Source organism: Mytilus edulis, chromosome 3 (assembly GCF_963676685.1).
Source record: "Mytilus edulis chromosome 3, xbMytEdul2.2, whole genome shotgun sequence".
NCBI lineage: Eukaryota > Metazoa > Mollusca > Bivalvia > Mytilida > Mytilidae > Mytilus > Mytilus edulis.
In genome coordinates this window covers 36,973,426-36,991,698 of record NC_092346.1, presented here as the reverse complement: position 1 = coordinate 36,991,698, position 18,273 = coordinate 36,973,426, and the positions used below count along the sequence as shown (strand labels likewise).

The 18,273-nt window shown below is 32.5% G+C and overlaps 2 protein-coding genes across 3 annotated transcripts in view; one reads left to right on the top strand and one right to left on the bottom strand.

Moving 5' to 3' along the window:
• LOC139516374 (DNA polymerase epsilon subunit 2-like) overlaps positions 1-6,036 on the bottom strand; it is a 64,464-nt gene extending 58,428 nt beyond the window's left edge. For both annotated transcript variants that reach the window (XM_071306443.1, XM_071306442.1), the window contains exons 1-5: positions 5,936-6,036; positions 3,506-3,606; positions 2,655-2,727; positions 1,699-1,776; positions 982-1,075 (exon numbers count right to left, since the gene is read on the bottom strand). In XM_071306443.1, coding sequence (XP_071162544.1) covers positions 982-1,075; positions 1,699-1,776; positions 2,655-2,727; positions 3,506-3,606; positions 5,936-6,000 — 411 coding nt within the window. In that variant the 5' untranslated portion in view covers positions 6,001-6,036. The remainder of the gene's footprint in view (positions 1-981; positions 1,076-1,698; positions 1,777-2,654; positions 2,728-3,505; positions 3,607-5,935) is intronic.
• A 3,735-nt stretch (positions 6,037-9,771) lies between these two features.
• On the top strand, positions 9,772-17,666 carry LOC139515228 (mucin-2-like). The gene is made up of 5 exons (XM_071304792.1): positions 9,772-9,849; positions 11,178-11,235; positions 12,089-13,418; positions 15,144-15,249; positions 16,408-17,666. The coding sequence occupies exons 1-5, from the start codon at positions 9,836-9,838 to the stop codon at positions 16,571-16,573; spliced, it is 1,674 nt and encodes a 557-aa protein (XP_071160893.1). The 5' UTR covers positions 9,772-9,835; the 3' UTR covers positions 16,574-17,666.
• Positions 17,667-18,273: the final 607 nt, after the last annotated feature.

Below are 18,273 nucleotides of genomic sequence, written 5' to 3'. Positions count from 1 at the left end.
AAGTAATATTCCTTTGAAATACCGGCAAATTCGTAATTCTTCCATGAACATGCAGTTCATCTAGCTATGTAAACTGTCAAATTAAATGACCCCTTAAGTGCATGGCTTCACTTGACAGCTTTGGTGTCCAACACACTGTTGATTAACACCAATTACCTTAGCTTTAGGTCGTAAATAAATTGCCCTGTTGTTTTACAAAGATATTTCAACTAAGAGTTACTTCCCCTTATTTGTCACCATTCAAAATTATTCCTTATATTTACGTTTTATGGGTGAAAAAGATTAAATCATAATAATACAAAATTCAAATACATATTGAAAAATAACTTTTCATTATTTCTATACCTTTATACAATTTTTAAAAAAAAGTTGAAAATTATTTTTTACATTTATACTTCCTTTAACTGTATTACTATATTTTATCATAGTCTAATTTCCTTGTCAGTTGAGAGATGAATGTTCATTCATGTAATACCTCTACATGGTATGTTTAAAGGCTAGTAGACTGATTTTAAAAATACATTTGAAAAATAAATTTTAGATGATGACAAAAGTAAAGGACATAAGACTGTGATACACAAATTAATAAAAATCTTTAAAAGTATAATGAAATAACAATAAATAAGATTTAAAATGACTTAACCAAGTGAACATGCATTGATGTTTTGGTATCTTTGATATACATTTTAAGAAAATGTACCATAAATACTGAAATTCAGCTCGAAAAAGTTGGTACGCGTTATGACCTGAGATTTGATTCTTCAATGCAGGTCATGACCTGCATTTGCATCGTCACAGGTTGACAGGTATGTTTATGGCAATAATCAAAATTTGAACTGTGAGCTAATGCTTACTTATGATACACCATCATTTACACTTAACCATAAATGTCCATAAATTGTGTATGGGAAGATAAGAAAGCAGGGATGAAGACTATATCGTGTGTGCCCAAGAATTCATTTTGTAATTATTCATATTTACCTGTAATAACATGGTGTATTTATTTGTAAATAATCTATTTTTATCTGCAGCTGTTCCATGAAGACAGGGAGGTGGGATACCTACAGTATCACTTCTAAAATATGAATAATGAAATCCATTCAAATGAAATGAATTTATGAAATAGATTTAAGACACTATATCTGACACTATTTAAGACACTATATCTACTTTTAAAAGATACAAATATGTATTGAATAAAAGCAATCTTTTTAAAGCATAAAACCATAAGAGAAAATACTTTTACCACTGAAAATATGAACAAGGGTTTTACAAACCAGAGCATGTCTTTGCATCCCACATGTTTAAAAATTATCTGTATTTTTCACATTTATGTGTGCGACCTTTAAATACATGATTTGTGAATCTATTTAGTAATAGCACGTATGATGTTCTGACTTTTAATTCAATTGAGTCAAAATGGGAATACAAAATTAACAAATAAGAAATTTGCAGTGTTTTCTGTTGACATAGTTTTGACAAAGAGGACATTAATTTCCGATCAACCTTTAACCTTTGACATTGAAAACAAGAGGCACTGTAAGCAAAGCTCTTATAATGATACCTGTGGCCCTTGTATTAATTTTAATATGATAAAAAATCAAAAATACGTATTGTCTTTGAAGTTATATAGATATCAAAAGCCTGTACAAAAAAAAATAAGCTATGAGATGTATCTGCTCAATTAATTTAACTCACTCTATAAATTTCTTCCTGTCTGTTACATATGTAAATCTAGGAACAGCGAAGGCATCAATGACTCCAAATACATCATCACTATAAAATAATTTATGGTAACATCAATACATTTGGGTACATATTAAGTAAAAGGTTAAACTATGGTGACCTATAGACGCTAACATCTAGGTAATAATTTGGTCTCTTAGTAGATAGTTATCTTGTTCTCCTTGTTCTATATTAATGGTAAAATGGTAGGTAGACATTGCTTAAGGATATTAAAACTATTAATATCCCATATACAGATATGTATTCTGTAAAGGCTTTTCAAGAATTAATTGAAAGGGGGGGGGGGGGGGGGGGGACATCCAACAAGTAGATCTGTTATTTATTGCTGGAGAACTTCAAATGCTTATTTTTGTAATTTTAATGAGGACAAAAGCACATTTTGTATAATGAATGAAACATGAGTTATTTCAAGACTTTCATTTGTTTTTCTATGCATTATTTTTATGTTTTATGTTGTCCCAAAGAGTATGTAGTCATACATTTTACATTTTACTCATGTTATTGGGAAACTAAAACTTTTAGAATGCCCAAGCAACCCGAAATAACTGAATTTTATAAAACCTCTATGAACGTAAATGTTAAGAAATAACTGTGAATAAAAACTATTATTAACTGTTAATTTTGAAGCTTGAACAGTGTGTTGAACCTGGATTGTTGATGTAAAGCGATTTTCATTACAGATTTTGTGACCTGTCAAATGCTATGAAGTACACTTCAAGTGAAGCACAATTCAAGTACAATTCATGTAGAGTATAATTCAGGTTAAGTACAATTCCAGACAGATAAACAAGAAGAATGCAGTGCACGTATTCTCTGTGGTAAAATAAGGATCAATATGACCAAGTTATTTTGTTTTTGATTTCATAAAACTTGGCTTTTATAAAGGTCACAATTTTTCAAAAACAAACCTTTCATCTTGATCTGTATTACATTCCTGTACAGCTTGTTCACAAACAGATCTGTCTATCAATGTTGATGATACTGAAATTAAATTGAATGCTTTATATTCATTTTTAACAGTTTTAAACGATGTTTTCTTATAAATATATTTATAGGGCCCTTTAATTGGAAATAAAATGTTCATATTTTTATTCTTATTCAACTTTAGATCTTTTAGATATTGTGGATTCATTTATTTTCATGGGTACCAATTTTCGTGGATTGTTGAAAACATGCATTTTCGAGGGTACTTGATTTCGTGGTTTTGACACATCTGAACATTTGAATTTGTGATTAACCTGTTCCCAAGAAACCCATGAAAATTGATATCCAACGAATAATAAGGAATCCACAGTAGTTTTTTTAAGATTTATATTTTCTTTAAAAACTATGTACAAGTTTTAAAGAGAACCATACAATATCAATTAATAAAATACAATAATATACCATAAAAAAACAAAAATAGATACAATTTATACAATTTATACATAGTGTATATATATCTTATAACATTACTACATTATTCACAATTAAAATGAGTTAAAAGTCATTTAGCATGTTTAGATAAGATATTTAACAGTGAAAAAACAGAGATTCTTCCGATTGGTTAAATTTTAATGTGAGTGTCATATGTCAGTGTGGAAATGTTGCAATTATCATGATTATGTATCACATTGCAGGATGGATCAATCAAATTTAAACATTTTATTGCAACTTTTTATTTATATCAAACTGTGTTAAGAGTGCATCCGACATCTGACACATCTCTTGGTGCAGGAAACAGATAACAGTCCACAAGGGATAGAGAATATACACTTACATTGTTGCTTCTGGACAGATTCTATTATCTTATCTAAACAATCTTCTCTTTGTACTTCATTGATTAGGTTTAAAACATCTACTAGATATTTACTGGCTTCACTGAAATGTAAATATATTCACTTGTATATTAAAATCTACCATAATAGCAAAGTCTGGTTTCAGTATCTATACTATTAAACGAGAAGACCTCATTTTGTGTGTCGCTTCTCTTCCTTCCACAATAAATTAATTATCATGCCTTTGTGTTCTATAGGTAACATGCATAGTCGCATTTGTCATCCATTCTTATGATTATTCAGATTGAGTTATTTTGGGAGAAAAACGACAAAATAGGTGTCCGGATATTGTTTCCGTCATCAGACTGACTTTTAGTAATAGATAATACTTCCGGTTTTAAACATGCACAAGAACAACCAATCGTATGATAGATTACAAAAATAAATAAGCCATTCAGAGCGTTCTCCAGATCATGGTTTTTAGATCGCAAGAACCACAACTATTATACCTCCTTAGAGACAATTATTATTCGCGTTTATCCATTTGTAAACTACGATTATACTACTATAATATGTAAAGACTCTCTGTATTGGGCTGTTTGTTTCATCTCATGATAGTTGTTTCATGAAATATCATTATGCATTTCTGTTGACATCTGACTGGTGATGAAGAAACTTTAGAAAACTCAAAATAATAATATTTGAAGAGATATTATTGATTTTCGTGCCATCATGTAAATGTCATGGACCTATTACAAGCATTTACCATGTTAACAGATTAAGCTTTATGTTTGTCCTTATATCATGTATATATTAAAGTCAAATGCAAACATCATCTCTGGAGAGCCTTTTCACTTTCTCAAGTTCAGTTTAGTTTGTTTGGCCTCATACATTTTTGCAACTGGAACATGTATGCCTTCGTGAAGATTATTCTTACATTTCATCATTGACACATCTGATCTATAATTCAACAAAAATAACAATGTGGGTCAAACACATTAATCAGGCGGATTTAGAGGGGCAGTATCCCCCTCCATCACTTTTGAGAGAAAAATTTTGTTGATTATTTGGGGGGTGCATCCCCTTGGCCTGTTGATTTTGGGTATCACTGAGGCATGAAGGATACTGGCTAAGTCTTATGCAGTTAATGCCTCAACCCCCTGTACATTTGGTATCGGGTCCATTGGCCCTGATTACATGTTCGCCCTATGTCCGTTCGCCCTAGGTTCCTTTGCCCATAGAGTCTGTTCGCCCTGCATACTTTTATTTCAAAATATTTAATATTACATTGTATTAATTAAGGGCATAAAAGTTTAATAAAACTTATTCAGATATTTGTATGGTATAAATTCTTGACATGCATGTAAAAACATGGAAATATTTAAAAGTTGATGGCTTATTTTGGAGCATTAATTGTTCAATGATATAATAATAAAAGAGGGACGAAAGATACCAGTAGAACTCATAAATCAAAAATAAACTGACAACGCCATGACTAAAAATGGCTAAATAATTCTCACTGCTTGTTTAATACTTGTCTTTGTTGGATAAATAATAAAAATAACGTTTTGTTTTAATAAAGTAGTCAGCTTGAAATGAGTAAAAACAGTCATTTACTAAGTGTAAAACTTCGAAAGAATTTACAAGTAATTTATCCCCATATTATACTGCATAAATTGACTTGATAGAATTATTGAAACAAAATACAAATACAAATACAAATAATTTTATTGGCACAAACTCAATTACAATAATTGGCAACTGCCCATACAACTAGCTAGTATACAAATAGTAATGATGCAGCAATTAAACAATACTACATAGAATATCAATAGGCATATTTCGAACAATAAAATGTGCAGTTATAAATATATCAATATATATAGGTTAAACTGTAACAGTTATAACACTTATCAATAAAGATAAATACATTGTATTCAAGTATTCTACTAATACTTAGTCCAAATAATTATGACGTCTTGAAAGGCTATTATATTTTTTTTCTTTGACGCCTTACTTCAACGAAAAATATAATATCCTTTCAAGACATCATAATTATTTGGACTAATACTATGCAAGTAAAACGGAAACTGATTATTTGGTTGCAGTAATACAAATATTGACCTCTGTATAAATAATAAATATTATGCAAGTAGACAATAATAATAAAAAAAAAAATCAGGGCGAATGGACCATGGGCGAACAGGTATCAGGGAAAACGTGAATCAGGGCGAATGGACCCGGATTCTGTACATTTCTGGATCCGCCACTGTTAAGTGAGGATGTCTAATGAAGCGAAACAGAGTAACCTGGTACATGTTAATAGACCCCCCCCCCCTTTTTTTAATCAATTAAAGAAATGGTGTTCCTGTGCTGGTGACAGTTCCAATAATCGATAAATGAAATATTGGTCGATGTCCATTCTTACTCACCTCCGAAGAGTAAAACCGTGCATCTTAAATGCACCTGTTATGTTTTGTTTTAGTTTAGTTGTCATTTTCTGTTGTCTTTCCCGCTTTATTTTTGTATAATAATCGAAACATTGACGGTTATGTAAATATAAGGAAATGGTTTTCCGGATTAAGGTCATGAGCTTTTTCAGACCAAGGATTTGACGCTATAATGTCACTATACAAATCTTAACAAATCCTTGATCAGACGGAGCATAAATTATATATCTGCGGTCGGATATAGAAGATACATGCTACAGGCAAGTTTTTTAAGGATTTTTTTTTTAATTCTGAGTAATCAGGGACTTTAGTATAGGAGGTCCCTGGATTAATATATCGGGGCCGTAAATTGCCTGGCCTGTAAGGGGAGGCAGCATGCCGAGCGGAGCTAGGCAAATGTTATTTTTGGACCCATTTTATGCAGAAAAAGATATTTTTTTCGGGCATTTTCCCTGTATGCAATGTACCTCCACAGAATCCACCACTTGTTAGATTTTTGCTACATTTCATAAATAAGCGCCTTGAATATATTGAATACAGTTATAACGCAGAGTTAGGGGACGGTTGGGATCCCGCTAACATGTTTAACCCCGACACACTCTGTATGTATGTGCCTGTCCCAAGTCAGGAGCCTGTAATTCAGTGGTTTTGGTTTGGTGATGTGTAACATATTTGTTTTTCGTTCATTTTTTTGCACATAAATTAGGCCGGTTAATTAGTTTTCCCGACGTTTGAATTGTTTTACATTTGTCATTTCGGGGCCTTTTATAATTGACCATTCGGTATGGGCTTTGTTCATTGTTAAAGGCCGTACGGTGACCTATAGTTGTTAATTTCTGTGTCATTTTGTCTCTTGTAGAGAGTTGTCTCATTGGCAATCATACCACATCTTCTTTTTTATTTATATTAGATTGGGTGTGCCGTTAAAGTAAGATTCTTTTTACGCTTTATCCTGCTTTATGACTCTTCACAAGCTATTTTTACTTAGTTTAAGGGAAACAATTTGCGAACTTAAAATGAAAGCCCCCCACCCCCTGAAGTTGATAGTTTTTTTGTGGTTTTACTTTATCCTGCTTTTTTGACAGTCCAAATCGAGCTATTTCAACTTCGTCATTGTTGACCTGTTCCATGTTTAAAGGCGCCGTAGCGCAGAAAACGATTTCTCATAACTGAAAGACACAACTGACAAGGCTAACATAAGCAATAGTATTTGTTTTATATTTGGGTAGAACTACGTGTGCGAAGGAGTTGGGTATCGTTTAGCGATAATTACCAGTTCTGAATATCGAACACACCCTGCCATTATGATTAATCATCTTGTAACTATAACAACCAGTACTTTTAAAATAAATCGTGATGTAAACCATTTTTTTTTTTTCATTTTCTTTATTTTTTCTTTTTTTTGTCAGCCTGCAATAGGAGGCAACTGCCTACATGCCTCCATGTAATTTACGGCCCTGAATGTAACCTGAACATCTGCGTTTACAAAAAAAAAGTCTTACATTTAGGGCATACCTATATACTTGACAATGATGTTTGATATTATAAAACTGTATATTAGCAAAATTTAATAAATTTGTTACGTAGTGGACATTCAGTTGTCCGTGTAGTTCATAAATGACATTCAGTAATATTATACATTAGTGAAGTATTAAACGAAATCTCTATATTAAAGAATACTACATTTGATCACAACATATATAAACCAGAGACATGTTTCTAATCAATTAGACCTACTGTAAAATATGTCACATTTAAATACAGGGGTAAAGAAAGTGACCTACCGAATTAGACTATTATTTACCAGATTTGTCACGATAACATAATCAACATGACGGGTGCCACATGTGGAGCAGGATCTGCTTACCCTTTCGGAGACGTGACCTGAGATCACCCCCATTTTTTGGTGGGGTTCGTGTTGCTTTTCTATGTTGTGTCTTCTGTGCTATTATGTGTCTGTTTGTCTTTTTATTTTTAGCCATGGAGTTACATGTCAGTATATTTTCTACCTATGACTTTGACTTTCCCTGTGGTATCTTTCGTTCCTCTTTTTATGAAAGTATCCAATAAACAGAAAATGGGATCCATCGTCGACGGCAATTAACGCCTCAGGCATTATTGTGGGTAAATATTTGAATATCTATTTAGAGTCCGAGTAAGGACATCTGTTAACCAAGAAGACAACCTGGTTACAAAAAGATTGGTTAATTAATTGATTTATTATTGTTGCTTAAACGCCAATTCCATCACTTCTAGTTGTTTCGTTTTTTTGTTTTTTTGTTTTTTTTTATGTGCTGAAGAAGCTAGAGCTCGAAGAGAACTGCCGCCGACCTTATTCGTGAAACTGTAAATCGTAGTCAAGGAAGATTGCAGTCGAACGTACATACCACGTACGTTCGGGATTCGAACTCACAACATATAATTACATTATAGATCATAATAGATGTCTGATGAACTATTACACAAATTGCCCACCGAGGTCCCTTTCCAAACATGAAATCAATCTAGTTAAAAGAGCATCTGTTCACACAGAAATGTCTCTATCCTCAAATAGAGATGTAAATTAAGATAGCAATCTAGCAATATGAGTATTTTCTTTGTTAACAAACAATACAATCTAGCTACAAGAACATCTTTATAACAAGAAGACACTCTGGGTATATAAATAAAGGCAACAGTAGTAGACCGCTGTTCAAACTCATAAATCCATGGACAAAAAACAAAATCGGGGTAACAAACTAGAACTGAGGGAAACGCACCAAACATAAGAGGTGAACAACGACACAACACTACAATGTAACACACACAGAAACGGACCAAGCATCAGACAAAATCCCACGAGAATAACAAATATAACATCAAAACCAAATACATGAATATGGGATAGACAAGTACCGTGACACGTCTTATCGCAATGTGAATTTACACTCAAAAATAAGAGAAAACAAACGACGCAACGTTAAAATGTAACATACACAGAAACGAACTATAATATAACAATGGCCATATTCCTGACTTGGTACAGGACATTTTTGAAGGGAAAAAATGGTGGGTTGAACCTGGTTTTACATTATATAATGATTTATAATGATTAATATTAACCAAGAAGACAATTTAGCTATATGAACACTTAAGTAGATCACAGAAGGCTATAAGCTAGAACAATTGCACTGTAAACCCTGACCAAGAAGACAGCAGAAGGCTATATAAAGAACAACAGTTAACCAAGAAGGCAATATAACTTTAGAACAAAAGAAATGATTATTGATTTTGTTATCAATTTATTAAAAGCCAACTAGATATTTTTGTTATACGTACATTTGCGATTCAACAATCTGTCAATACCTATATTTTGGCATTGCACAAGGTCGTGTTTTTGTCGTTGATAACGTCCTTACACTAAATATTCCCAATTAGTCTAATGAATACAACTTTCCATCGCACGGCCATCAACATAAAGCAAAGTACATGCCGCATACCGAGCCCCCACCCCCTTTTTCATCTTGATCTGTAGAATGACAACAAGTTCATCTTTATAACAAAGTTTAAGAACAATTGAAAGCTATTTGTAATTCAACCAAACATCCAAAAACTCAAACTGTCAGGGCTTCAAATTACACTCAAATATACATAGATCGTGATACCTAGAACAAAGTCTTTCCAATAATGACCCCAAGACAAAATAAATAAAGTTGAAATATGAAATTGATATACGTATTTTTACAAATATTACTGTGTTTTTATCTTTTTTTCAGTAAACTATGTTATTTGGTTGCATATATACAGTGATTATCAATATTTAATCATAGATATGAATGATTTGTTTACTTATTGATAGCAAAGTTTTTATAGAAGTTACCAAACAAGAGTGGCCATTTACGTATGTGTATTAAAAGGTAAGGAAAATAATTTATTAAAACAAATCTTAAATTAAAATGATCAGTATTCCCATGCCCAACTATAATACTTTAGTACACAAAATGTACTTTTGTCTTGTACAGTACGGACGTATATTCTTTTGCGAGTGTATGTCACCACTCGACCCTTATTGTTTATATACTTTATGTAGTAATGGACATGTAACCATGTTTCAACATTTATTGCTGATTATCTAGAAATATTGGTCAAAAGAACATACACGGTGGTAGGGTTCCAACCTCCGACCCCTGGATCCGCCAATGTACAGTACCTTTTTTAAAACACGAAACTAATTGTTAAAAAACAGTTAACACACACTTTCTTACAAATCTATTTCTGCAACTTTTTTTATGTTTGATTATAAGAATAAGATTAGAATAAGAATAAGAATTGTATTAGTCTAAAATCCAAACAATAGGATTGTTACTAAAATACAAAACAAAAACAAACAAACAGACAGGCATATTAATTACAAAACGATAGACATTAAACACTACAAACATATAGCATTGAAAGAAAAACAAAAATATAGATTATTAATATTAATTATAATACTATTTTTTACAGCATGCCTCCTCTTTAAAATTATCAATTCAAATATCATGCTTATATATAACATTATAAGTTGAGCCATCAATTACACAGTTCATATATTGACATTATAATTGTTTCTCTCGTTATACATTTCACTTATGTAGTTAACAATGATAAGTAAAATATCACATTCTTCGCAGGAAAATATAAAATCAAATTTGTTTTCTTCACTCATTGAATTAAAACTGGGGACAATACTAGAAATTTGAAATATGCTTTATATAGTGTTACCTGTGTCATGTGGTTGAAGCTGCGAAAATTCCTTCTCTTAGTCATGAATCACGTTCAATAATGACTTAATTAAACCATTTGCATATGTTTACAAAGTAACAATACGCACTTGTCATAATCAAGCAAGTATGTGAAAAATTATATCATTATGATTCAATGTCATCAAATGGATCGCTCTTCCTGAACATGTATGAAATATTTCCCACTTGACGTGAAGCAACCAACAATCAATCAATCTAGTACTTTGAATAATTTACCGCTGAAAATTATTTAAGCCGAAAAACGGCTGGGGGGGGGGGGGGGGGGCATTTAATAAACTCATGACTATCATTTTCTATTTCTGTTTTGCTTATGTTCAAACTTTTAATACCTCTATTCCCAAAAAAGCATCTCTGTACTGTTTTTCTGAGCTATACAATTAAAGTTAATACAATATAGAGGTTCAACATTTAAAAGTTAATGTTTGTTTTTATTTCATTAGGATAAAACTGAATATGAAGAACCAGTATATTTTATTATTCGTAACTTTAATCCTTATGGTAAGTTTGTAAAATATTTTTCTTTTTGGACACAAAATCGTATATGAGATTCTTTTTTTTTGTATTGCATTGTTATAATATAGGGTTATTGCACGAATATTGGGGAATATTGTCCCGAGTAGAACTTTATATTGCCCGAGCTTGTGAGTGCAATATATGTTCTACGAGGGACAATATTCCCCAATATTCATGCAATAACCCTTTTATTGTATAGCAATATAATATTTGAAAGTAAAAATTGGTTTAAACTAAGATTTAAACGTTAATGACGTCATGAATTTTGAAGATTTGTTGCACTAGTGCAATATTAGAATTTATTGCACGCTAACTTTTGGTTACATTCTGTGGGAAATATTATATTGCTATACTATAATACAAGTTGTTATAAAGAAAGGTAGGATAAAATGTCCATCATTACATGAACTTCTCGAAAATGATGTATAGATTATATTACTTTTATATGAAAGATAAATATACGAACTTCTATATGTCATTTGGTCTCTGGTGGCGAGTTGTCTCATTGGGAATTATACCACATATTCTTTTTCTATTATTATTATGCTCAGTGGTATGATATCGTGGCTCTCTTCTTTCAAAAGAAAAAGAAAAAAAAAACAAACAAACAAACGTAGAGACCTTGTAAGAAGTTGATAACATAAAGTATATCCATTCGTTTTTAAAGTATTTCAATCTTTTTCAACCTCTAAGCTTGTGGTTGTATTAGTCTGTTTTGAGGATTCCTTTTATAATTTTATGTACTAGTATAACCTTTTCGATCGATTAATTTGCAAGGCTTTATTACACAATAATGTTAAATTAATGGATTTTTTTCACATTTTATTTCAACATAAAGTCATTAACAGTGGATGCAAAGGTAATGCTGAAAACTGTGAAGGCAAATCCTAAAACGACGACTCTGGTACATCCAACAGCAAAGATGCCAGAAAATCCATCTACAAACGCAACAATTTCGCATACCACAAATACCTCAACTTTACATAACACAAAACCATCAGTATCTCCTACTACAACTACATCAACGTCACCTCCCACCAAGAGGACAACAATTCCTTCGACTACAAAGCAACCAACGTTACCTTCAGCAAAGTCGACAACAGTTTCTCCTACTACAAAGCAACCAACGGTACCTTCAACAAATTTGACAACAGTTTCTCCTACTACAAAACAACCAACGTTACCTTCAACAAATTTGACAACAGTTTCTCCTACTACAAAGCAACCAACGGTACCTTCAACAAATTTTACAACAGTTTCTCCTACTACAAATAAACCAACGTTACCTTCAGCAAAGTCGACAACAGTTTCTCCTACTACAAATAAACCAACGTTTCCTCCCACAAAGCCATCAGTAACGACACCACCGTTATCTACCACAAAGTCACCAGTAACGACACCAACGTTATCTACCACAAAGCCACCAGTAACGACACCAAAGTTATCTACCACAAAGTCACCAGTAACGACACCAACGTTATCTACCACAAAGCCACCAGTAACGACACCAACGTTATCTACCACAAAGCCACCAGTAACGACACCAACGTTATCTACCACAAAGTCACCAGTAACGACACCAACGTTATCTACCACAAAGTCACCAGTAACGACACCACCGTTATCTACCACAAAGTCACCAGTAACGACACCACCGTTATCTACCACAAAGCCACCAGTAACGACACCAACGTTATCTACCACAAAGTCACCAGTAACGACACCAACGTTATCTACCACAAAGTCACCAGTAACGACACCAACGTTATCTACCACAAAGTCACCAGTAACGACACCAACGTTATCTACCACAAAGTCACCAGTAATGACACCAACGTTATCTACCACAAAGCCACCAGTAACGACACCAACGTTATCTACCACAAAGTCACCAGTAACGACACCAACGTTATCTACCACAAAGCCACAAATAACGACACCAACGTTATCTACAACAAAGCCACCAGTAACTACACCAACGTTATCTACCACAGCTACACCAAAATCTTCTCCTAGTCCAAAGACATCCGTATCTACTACCTTAAAATCATCAACTTTAACTACTAGTACCACAGAGACTACACCTGTCCATAATTCAACTAAAAGAAAAGATAACTTAATGACAACAACTCCACTTGGTCCACTTAGTAGTAAACCATCAAAAGACAGTAAGTATACGAATAACTGTAACAAATATGTAAGGGATTGTTCTATTGTATGCTAAGTATCTAGAATGACGAAAAAACACGCAACTACGCATGTTTACTTATTAGGATGTGTTTTCGTTATACTAAACAGATAATATTAATAAATAATGGTTGAGTCCAACAAATTTCACCCAGAAACGTATTAGAAATATACACTTTCGTATGCATTTGTACACTAGTGTTCATGAACTGATGAAGCTATTCCCTTTTGAATGATTGTCCTGTGTATGTCATATCTGGGTTTTTTTTCAGCTGGTTAAGTTGTTGCTGCTATATCCTTGCAGTTTCTGTTATTTTTTTTTAAATTTAATTCATTTATTAAAACAACGTGCTTATTGACTCAAGGGAAAAGAGGTGGGGCGTGCTTGGGTTTTTGTAGAAACATTTTAATTGCTGAAGATGTGTCTATCTTTAGCTGTCTTTGCGTGCTAGTAGTGTCGTTGGTAGTGTGGGATTTTGACGAGGGGTCGAACAGACCTCATTTTACGAAATGTAAGGGGGGTTTAAACAAATGATGTGCATGTTTTCTAAAATAAAATACGACACTAGGGTATCAAGGTTTTACGACTGTTAAAACGTGTGTTATTCCTTCGCTGTGTTTCCAAACTAACAAAACATAAGAAATCAATATTACGTATACAGCACACTTTCATCAACAACGTCAAACTTGGTCATTGTCAATAAGTACATTCAAAAAATATGTTCTACGGCAGCCCAAATATTAACTAAAAATCTTACCTCTCCCAAAGTTTCATTCGTTATATGAGGGTACGTATATGGTCTTCATTTCTGTATTGTTTATATTTTGGTGGAATTTTTATCTCTATACTTTTTGTGTGTGTCATGATGCATGCGTCTTATGTAGACGAAACGCGCGTCTGGCGTATTAAATTATAATCCTGGTACCTTTGATAACTATTTACACCACTGGGTCGATGCCAATGCTGGTGGACGTTTCGTCCCCGATGGTATCACCAGCCCAGTAGTCAGCACTTCGGTATTGACATGAATATCAATTTATATATGGTAATTTTTATAAATTTCCTGTTTACAAAACTTTGAATTTTTCAAATAACTAAGATTTTTTTATCCAAGGAATAGATTCATTTTTTTACATAAATAAGGCCGTTGGTTTTCTCGTTTGAATTGTTTTACATTGTCTTATCGGGGCCTTTTATAGCTGACTATGCGGTATGGGCTTTGCTCATTGTTTAAGGCCGTACGGTGACCTATAGTTGTTAATGTCTGTGTCATTTTGGTCTTTTGTCGATAGTTGTCTCATTGGCAATCATACCACATCTTCTTTTTTTTATATATTAGCCGTATTTGAATTAACTTTTTGGAATGTTAGGTCCTCAATGCTGTTCAACTTTGTAATTGTTAGGCTTTATAACTATTTTGATCTGAGCGTCACTGATGAGTCTTATGTAGACGAAACGCGCGTCTGGTGTATTAAATTATAATCCAGGTACCTTTGATAACTTATCATAGCACTTATTCCATTTTCTTTTACATTCGTTATATTTAGCTAGCAAATATTCTCTTTTCTTGTCATATTATTTTCCCATATTTCTCCTGTCCCATTTTACTTTGGCCATTATTTTCTTTTTTGTCAACCCCATCCAGGCTCTTGTATTGCATGCACATAAACATTTTGCTTCACCTTTGTACCACTTGAAATTGCAGATAGTATTTTAGTTACAGTAGCCGTGTCAACGACATGTATAGCTGTGTTCATTGTAATAGTTATAATAGTAATATTGCATCTACGAAAACAAGGCAAACGAGAAAAGTGAGTAGTTTACATATGACATGTGTAGCTGGTGTCATTGTAATAGTTATAATAGTAATATTGTTTCTACGAAAACAAGGAAACGAGAAACTGAAGTGAACAGATAACAAATGACATGGGTAGCTGGTTTTTTTTCGTAATAGTCATAATAGTGATATTTCATCTACGAAAACAAGTAATGTGAGTATATTACATTTAGCATGTGTAGCTGTTTTCATTGTAATAGCTATAATAATGTTAGCCTAAGATAATGTCTCCGCATTGCATGACAGTAGCCTATCGACGAAGTATTAGATTGGGTCAGGATGCCAGGCTATATTAATGTTACTGTTACATCTACGAAAACAAGGCAAACGAGAAAAGTTATTAGAAAGCATATGATATGTGTTGCTGTTTTCATTGCAGTAGTTATAAAAGTAACAACAAGATAAACGAGAGGAAAAGTTTTTAGGAAGCATATTAATTATAATAGTAATGTTGCATCTACGAAAACTTGACAAACGAGAAAAAGTTGGGAGATTACATGTGGTGCCATGTGTAGCTGTTTTCATTGTAATAGCTATAATAATGTTACATCTACGAAAACAAGATGAACGAGAAAAGTAATTAGGAAGCATATCATTTGACATTTTATGTAGCTGTTTTCATTGTAATATTTATAATAGTAATATTGCATCTACGAAAACAAATCAAACGAGAACAGCGAGTAGATTGCATGTGGTGACATGTGTAGCTGTTTTTATTGTAATAACTATAATAATGTTACATCTACAAAAACAAGACAAACGAGAAAAGTTGTTAGAAGCATATGATTTGACATTTTATGTAGCTGTTTTCATTGTAATATTTATAATAGTAATATTGCATCTGCGAAAACAAGTCAAACTAGAAAAGTGGGTAGATTAAATGTAGTGACATGTGTAGCTGTGTTCATTGTTATTACATCTACAAAAACAAAGCAAACAAGAAAAGTTATTAGAAAGCATATGATAGTTGAAGCTGTTTTCTATGTAATAGCTAAAATAATAATGTTTCACCTGCAAAAACAAGATAATGAGAAAAGTGATAAGTTATTTGCCGGGCTTACTGACTCAAGAGTTATGTCATCATAGTCTGTCATCCATCATACGTAATGTATTAAATGTTATTGTATTGTAGACAAATGTACCTGTCTCGTCTAGACTATATAGATGATGACAGTGATGATGAACTGATAACCAGTATGGAACCAGTAGATGTTTTTGTTAACAGTAACGAACCAACATTTGTTTACACAAACCAAAACCAGGGACCAGTAGTTAACTTCAAAAATGAGCAATACTGAAAACAAAACTACAACTGACTGAGATCTCTTTCATGTAAATTGTGTATGTGATGTTTTTTGCTTGGCTCTTTGTTTTTTTTTATATTTTGTTTTGTTATTCTCTGTCAAAAGCACAGAGAATCATACTAAATATTTGATTGCCTATTACTGACTTTAATAAAAGAACAGTTCCAAAATCCCCAAATTTTCCCGAATGCTTGATTTTTGGGCACTACAGTATATCAAAGTTAACTGTAATTGGATGCACTATAAGTAATATCCCTGTACAAAAAAAGATACGCTTAACATTTTTTGGTCAAGTTTATAAGAAACTTTGTGAACTTTTGTTTTTAATATGTATGTGTAATTTGCAAATTATTTTTAGAGAAATACTTTATTTTGTACATGAAATATAACTACATGTATTTTACTGTTTATTTATTTTCTATTCTTTGTTTATGCAAGAACAGTCAAATGACACTCTGATTTTTAAAATTTGGGTATCCTATGACATAACGAATCCAAGGAATATTCCCAAAAGAAAACCAAATTAACATCATAAAAGTTGACAGAGAATTTTCTTCTCTATCTACTAATAGCTTCCCAGCAAACAGAAAGCACAAACAGAGATTAAGTCTTTTTACCCCTCAATAAATGTTCAGTACTGTCAATCTCAAAGACATGATGTAACAAATTCCTCTATTTGTAAGACTTGAAAATATGTAGTAAAATCTAATAGTATTTAGATTTTTGCTTCAGACATCAACAAAAAGGGCACACTTTAATAAGTCCAGGATTGATGAAATGACATTAAACACATAAAAAAATTATAAAAAAAAGAAGAGTCAGGAAAGCCTCTTCCTAATGTGAAACAATGCTCATATGCCATTTCTGCTTTTGCCATGCTGTTATGCATAATCTAAGTGAGATATTGATTTTTTCTCAATTAGGTGCCTACCACAAATTCAAATGTATTTTGATTCCTGATCTGTAAAATTGAGATTACAAATAAGTGTATATGGTATGCATTCACATTTTCAAGTATATTTTTAGTACCAAAATTAGTAGTTATACAAAGATTTTTTTACTTAAGTGTAGAAATTCATGTGTGTGTGTGTAAAGAATTTTTATTATTGTTACTTTTATAAAATATAGATTGTAATTAATGTTAAAAAAAAAACAATTAATAAAATAAAATGTGCAATATTTCCAAATAGAACTTCTATTTATGTATTACAAGTTCATCAAACTAGATGATGCAAGACAAAAGTTGATGGAAAAAATATTGGAAACAAATAATAATGCTGATGAATAGTATAACCCTTTGTATAAGAACTAGCTTGGACCTAAGCAAACAGATAGCATGCACTACTAAAGCATGAAGTATACATAGGCGTAGCATGCCAAAAAATAATGGTACGGTTTCGGCAAATTATACATATGGGACACGAAGTGGCCCATCCAGCCTCGCATAGCGAGGCTGCGTTACGGCAGGGAGTATGGGGGCCACTTAAGGCCCCCAGAAGCTCTGGGGTTTATAGCATTAAAATCCTGCATTCTAAGTGTTTCCTGGCACTAAAATTTTTTTTTGAACAGCAGCATTTTTTACAAGACAATTTGAAAAAAATGAATGTCTGTGTCTTGCGTATTTGTTGTTTCACTTTGTTTTCTATTTTTGTGTCATTTACATAGCAAGATTGGTAAATGAGAACAATACTGTC